The sequence below is a fragment of the Rhamphochromis sp. 'chilingali' genome, assembly GCF_963969265.1.
Source record: "Rhamphochromis sp. 'chilingali' genome assembly, chromosome: 11".
Taxonomy (NCBI): domain Eukaryota; kingdom Metazoa; phylum Chordata; class Actinopteri; order Cichliformes; family Cichlidae; genus Rhamphochromis; species Rhamphochromis sp. 'chilingali'.
In genome coordinates, this window is record NC_137938.1 from 21,761,542 (window position 1) to 21,767,545 (window position 6,004).

The 6,004-nt window shown below is 43.8% G+C and overlaps 1 protein-coding gene across 1 annotated transcript; it reads right to left on the reverse strand.

Moving 5' to 3' along the window:
- Nucleotides 1-1,162: 1,162 nt before the first annotated feature.
- Nucleotides 1,163-5,168, reverse strand: gem (GTP binding protein overexpressed in skeletal muscle). Its single transcript, XM_080895642.1, has 4 exons — nucleotides 2,868-5,168; nucleotides 2,430-2,506; nucleotides 2,142-2,346; nucleotides 1,163-2,054 (listed from the first exon to the last, which is right to left on the reverse strand). The coding sequence occupies exons 1-4, from the start codon at nucleotides 3,292-3,294 to the stop codon at nucleotides 1,771-1,773; spliced, it is 993 nt and encodes a 330-aa protein (XP_080751768.1). The 5' UTR covers nucleotides 3,295-5,168; the 3' UTR covers nucleotides 1,163-1,770.
- Between the last annotated feature and the right edge of the window lie 836 nt (nucleotides 5,169-6,004).

Sequence of the window (6,004 nt, forward strand, 5' to 3'; positions counted from 1 at the left end):
GAACAATTATAAATAAAGAATTCAATAAAACACCTGTCTATTAAAGTAAGATGGGGGTTTTATTGAAACACTCAACTGCTTGTGGATTTGTAGAGTACTGATTAGTGTTTGTAAAACAACAAACTCTTTAAAGGGAACGTCTCAGCAAAGCATTTGTGAATTTTAGCCGGCATGTACGTGAATTCTGGACAAAAATAGAACAAGAAGCGGGGAAAACGAGGGGGGGAAATTTGTGTAATCGTTCTCATTTCTTCGCTGCTCATTGTTTAAGTTTCTGATTACCTCTTAGACTTTGACCTATGCACCATTGCTGTGCTTCCTGGCAGATTTTCCATCAGCAGCAGCGCCTGATAAGGAGCTATGCGTAGACAATAGGACCGACTCCCTGATTGCACTGACAATCCACTGCCTCATGGGAATGCAAAGCTTTGAGGTCAATTCAGGAGGTCAAGACGCACATGAAACTGTAAAAACAGGAAAAAGAAGGTGTGTCTTAAAGGCTTCATCTTTATGACCCAACCTCACACGTATCAGCTGGAATTATCTGTTATATGACCTGATGCATAAAGTCATCCTGAGCTGAGAGGTTTACAAGCTGTGGAGAGCTGCTTGGACACACAAACCACAAAACTGTGCGACTGTAGGAAAACAGGCTGCGAGTGAGTCACTGTTTCACAGGCCTCGCTATTTAACCAGAACCTATGACTGGAGAGTCGATGGTTCAGCGGATGAAGCTGGAAGTGACTCTGTTATGTAAAGCGTGGCTCTGTATGTGCACACAGCCCGGTATTGCGGCCAACACCATCTGCCCGACGCTCTCTGAACCAAACACACTTCCTCTGAATGTTACCTTGGCAACACATTTTTCTGCATTTGACCGTTTTCCCAACAACACCGAGCTTGAGAGCTTGTCCGGTGCCACACTGGGAGCCAAATCACCGTACCCAATCAGACGCGCAGGGGACTAATGTTGCTGAAGTAAGTTCAGGTTTAATGTCACCACCTGACTCATCCTGCATCAGCGCAGTGTTGCTGCGAGACCCTATTTGTCCAAGTGTGTCTCCTTTGTGTCAAAGCTGAGTCACCCATTATCATTTCTCATCAGTGATGTGGAGATGGCAGACAAAAGAGTGTTATTTTTTTCCCTTCCAAAAGCTGTTATGTCACTTTATTTAATCAAGCAACACTTAAAACAAAAAAAAGATACATTATCAATGTGGTTTTATGTACAACAAGTGCAAAATACGACACGTATAAATAAAGTAACTGTCAAAAGATCATCGTACACATAATCAAAGACATTAACTGCACAAAGTAGCTTACAAATCATAGCACTTTGGGATCAACAGTCAAAATTTGGCAAAAATCGGAGCAAACTGATCAGGAAAAAAGAGAAGAAAGGAGAGAAAAGGCTGTTAAAATGCGTTTGTTCGAAACACAAACAACAAAATAAATAAATAAATAACTTCCTTTTCTCAGTTTCCATCAGCTGGTCTCTAATCTTAGACATTTCTGTCACACAGACACGAGGCCTCTAACAAAGTTCATTTCAAAGGCAGACAATCTAAGCCGAATCCTCTCAGTCTGTGCCGGATTGCAACGCGTTCCTAACACCGTCCCGGCTGTTTGGAGGGTGGATGTGAACACCGTGAAGGCTGCGTGCGAACCATCCAACTTTGTAGCCACCTCAGATGTAGGCTTATCCTCCACCTAGTAACTTGTTCTCCTGCTCAAAGGTGTGATGTAGATCTGGCTTCATCCATCAGGCTCCTACAGCACAGAGAGATCATGGCAGGACTTGGATTTCAGCCAGAACGCCACGCTGGGGTTGTTCTTTGCCACCACTTTGTCAAGGAAACGTTTGGCTTTCATAGGGATGCTCTCTCGGCGGGTAGTGCAGCTTCTGTGCCTGCGGCGTTTGTTGGCTTCTTTGGAGTCCCGTCGTAGACGTAGCTGTCGCACTATGCCGCGGAAAGCCTCCCAGACGTTGTGCTGCATGGCGGCCGAAGTCTCGATGAACTTGCAGTCGAACACAGCGGCACAAGCGCGACCCTCTGAAACAGGGAGGAGACAGTTTCAGGCACTTGATCATCTTATCAAAAGAAGAGAAGCATAAACAGACTGAGATTAGGCCTCCTTACCGCTCACTGACACCTCTCTGCGTCGCACCAGGTCACACTTGTTCCCCACAAGGATAATCGGTGTGTTCTGGGCAGGGCGGAAGCGACGCAGGGTTATCCGGAGCTCAGATGCTCTCAGGTATGAGGCCCGGTCAGTTATAGAGTACAGCAACAGGTAGGCATCCCCAGTCTGCATGTACCGCTCGTACATACATTCACTGTCAGTCTGAAAAGCACACACAGGGCTTAGTATGCTCACACACAGGCAGGTGAAGTCTCTTCTTTGATTCATTTTGTAAAAAAACTCACCTCTGAATCCCAGGTGTCAATCAGAGTTATAGAGGCAGGCTCTCCATCCACTTCAATTTCCTTTTCAGTCACTTCATCTGAATTTAAACAGGAATCAAACACTTAGATCTGAGTTAAATCAGCAAAACGTCAAACAGCATTATTATTAGAATAACTGCAGTGCTAAGGTTTTATTATAGAATAAGATTTATTAATCCCATAGCAGGGAAATTTACATTGTTATTGTAAATTTACATTGTTATAGCAGGGCAGCTAACGCAAAAATAGAAGACAAATATGCACTATACAAAGTAGAATAAATACAATTTATTTCTTCTACTTTATGATATCTATTACTATGTTATTTTATATATATTCATATAACAATATATACACGAGTATTACAGGAAGAATAGAAGTGTAACTTTCTCGGGCACTTTAATAAGGTCTTTCTCTCACCTCCACAGAGCTCGCAGTCGTCGCTGTCCATGCTGTCCGCTGCACCGGCGAAGATGCTGGCGAAAGCCGTCTTACCGACCCCGCTGGCCCCCAGCAGCACCACCCGATACGGTCTCCCGGGCTCCGCGGAGTGCTCCCCGGCGGAGTCGGTGGAGATGACTGAGTCCGAGGAGGACCAGCTCCCTCTGCTCCCGTCCGACTCCCCGGCGGAGCTGGCGCAGGATTTGGAGCGAGAGATGCAGGCGGGGACCCTCGCCAGGAGGCTGTCCGAGAGCGGGTGGCTGCCCGCGTCGCAGATGCTCCACCGGTGGAGCTCGTTCTGCAGGCGGAGGCTGTGACGGCGCACACTGGACAGCATGGTGCCGGCAGCAAAATCGGGATGGACTGGATTATACACAGCGGTGGGATTAAACCTCTTCCAGCACATACAAACAGCCTTCTTACTTCTTAAAAGACACTTCAGAAGCTTTTTATCCTTCTCAGGTGAACCAGAAGCGTCTCGTTTCTCTGGGATTAAAGGTGACTAAACTTAGTCTCAGATAATCAGAAGTTCCCCCCTGTTGGTGTCTACTGCATTAACTCAGGCCCAAGACCTCAATATGCTGCTTAAACCTGTTTCTGCGGAACACCGATTTCAAAGTTTAATTCGTGCATTTCCAAAAATACAAATAAAACCCACTTTCTGGATAAATCCCGGAGCGAAATTTACAGCTTCTGCCTTCTTGATGTGTCTGCAGCCTCATCCCTCGGTAATCTCCAGCTGAGTGAAGTCTCTTAATGCCCTGATGGGGTTTCCCTGCAGTTTATATAGACGGATGGGGGCGGGGGGAGGTCACACAAGTAGAGCATGGGAGAGTGGATGCAAAGCCGTGATGTGCTGGGTACTCACTGTTTTGGTTCATGCGCACGGTGTGCGGCAGCTCAGATGATATTAAAATGACTGTGCGGCAGTGACATACGGTTCAGCACCACCGCATTACACGTGTGCAGAGCCTGTAACACTGATATGCTCCTATAGAGACGCCTGACTGCTGAAATTTATTTTATAGGATTCAACCAAAGGTTTGTGACACGTTCCCAATTCGTATTAGAAAGTTTATAAATCCAGGATCAATCTGCTTCTGATTACTGTCACAGTTACACTCACTGGCCACTTTGTTAGGGACACCTATTCAACTGCACATATTGCAAATATCAGCCAGTCACATGACAGAAACTCAATACATTTAGGCGCAATACTGAGCATCAGAATGCGGAAGAAAGGTGTTTAAGTGACTTCAAATGTGGCATGGCTGTTAGTGCCACACAGGCTGGTCTGAGTATTTCAGAAACTGCTGATCTGCTATCTGTAAGGTATCTCTAAGGTTTACAGAGAAGGATCTGAAAAAGAGGAAATATCTAATGAGCCACATTTCTCCAGGGGAAAATGCCTTGTTGATGTTAGAGGAGAATGGCCAGGCTGCTTTGAGCTGATAGGAAAGCAACGGTAACTCAAATAACCACTCGCTACCGCCAAGATATACAGAAGAGCATCCCTGAACACATCAAACCTTTAAGCAGATGGACTACGGGAGCAGAAGACCACTCTGGGTTCCACTATGCTGAGCTAACAGTAAGAAACTAAGGCTTGGGATTGCCAAAACTGGACAAGAGAAGATTAGAAAAACTTAGGCTGGTCTGATGAGTCTCAATTCCTTCAGCAACATTCAGAAGGTAGGGTTAGAACTCGGTATATATCATGAAAGCATGGATCCATCAAGCCTGGTAACAAAGAGAGGAAAAGAGCAACCGCTTTCACTTTGCACCATTTCTTTGAAAATTCAGAGTTTATAAAAAATAAAACCTTTTGTTCCTAGAGTTTCTGAATAAACTTGTTAGTATATTAGGATCCATATGTCTGTGAAGGTTCTCAGTCATCCAGGTCATCGTAGTGTAAAGTGTAAGGAGCTTGGAAAGAAAAGCGTCTGGACTTCTTTAAGTTGCTTGAAGACGTTTCACCTCATCTGAGAAGCTTCTTCAGTTCTGAAGGATTCATAGGTTTAGATCAATACAGTAACTGAATTATTGAAAAATGTAAAACAATCAGTAGCGTATGTATGTTCCCAACTAAAATGGCTTTTCTTTTAAATTTAATACCATCACAAGCAGAATTAAAACCAGCTACAATAAAAACAACAATATCTAGACTTCAGTGGTAACATAAAACAATCAAAATGACTATTTGGATGCTCAAGTTTTATAATGTTGCGTCCATCATATGACCAAAAAAGTGTCTGCTGTGAAAAACATCTTTTATACAAATGCCTGGTGGTGAAATCACTTGTGATCATTCTCTCTTGTGAACCTCCAGCTTTTTCTTTTTGTGAAATCTGTAATTTGTGAGATGAAGGTCAGAAAAAAAAGATTACATAAGTTTTAATCAATAGTTTTATTATCTTTAATGTTTGGAATCTAAACAACGTAAATTTATCTGCACTTCATTAAGAGAAACTGGTGAAGGGCTGCAGATGAAAACAAGCTTTTACCAATACATTTTTCTGTTCAAATAAATAAATAAATGCATGCAGTGCATTCAGGTGTAGTTTATATAAATATGGGAGCACTGTGTAAGCCCATGCATGCAGGTCACAGTTGTAAGCATAATAAAAACTCTCATGAATAGAGCGTATCCAAACTGCTTTGGTCTGATCGAACGTCCTTGAGGATAACAGATGGAGGGAGACAGCGCGATGAAGAGCTCGGTCCTTCATACTGTAAATATGCTGTTCAGTGCGAGTCGTTCAGACATTCTGTTTTGTTTTCTTACCCTGCAGACAGCATACTGTAAAGCCGACATGTTAACAGCAACCGGTTCACATAAAAGGTTTTTCTCTGTACACAATATTTGCCGCAATGTTCAGAAGCAAGTGGGAACAACCACTAGTATTGTTCTTTCCACCTACACTTTTACCATCTGAAAGCAACAGGCGTGTGTCAAGAACACAAAAAGCCTTCAGTACTATGGTACTATTATGCCAACAGAGCACGTCGCTCTCAGACTGCCAGCTTACTTGTGGTTCCTAGAGTATTTAAAAGTAGAACGGGAGGCAGAGGCTTGGGCCCAGTTTGGATTTGGGAGACAGACACCCTCTCTACTT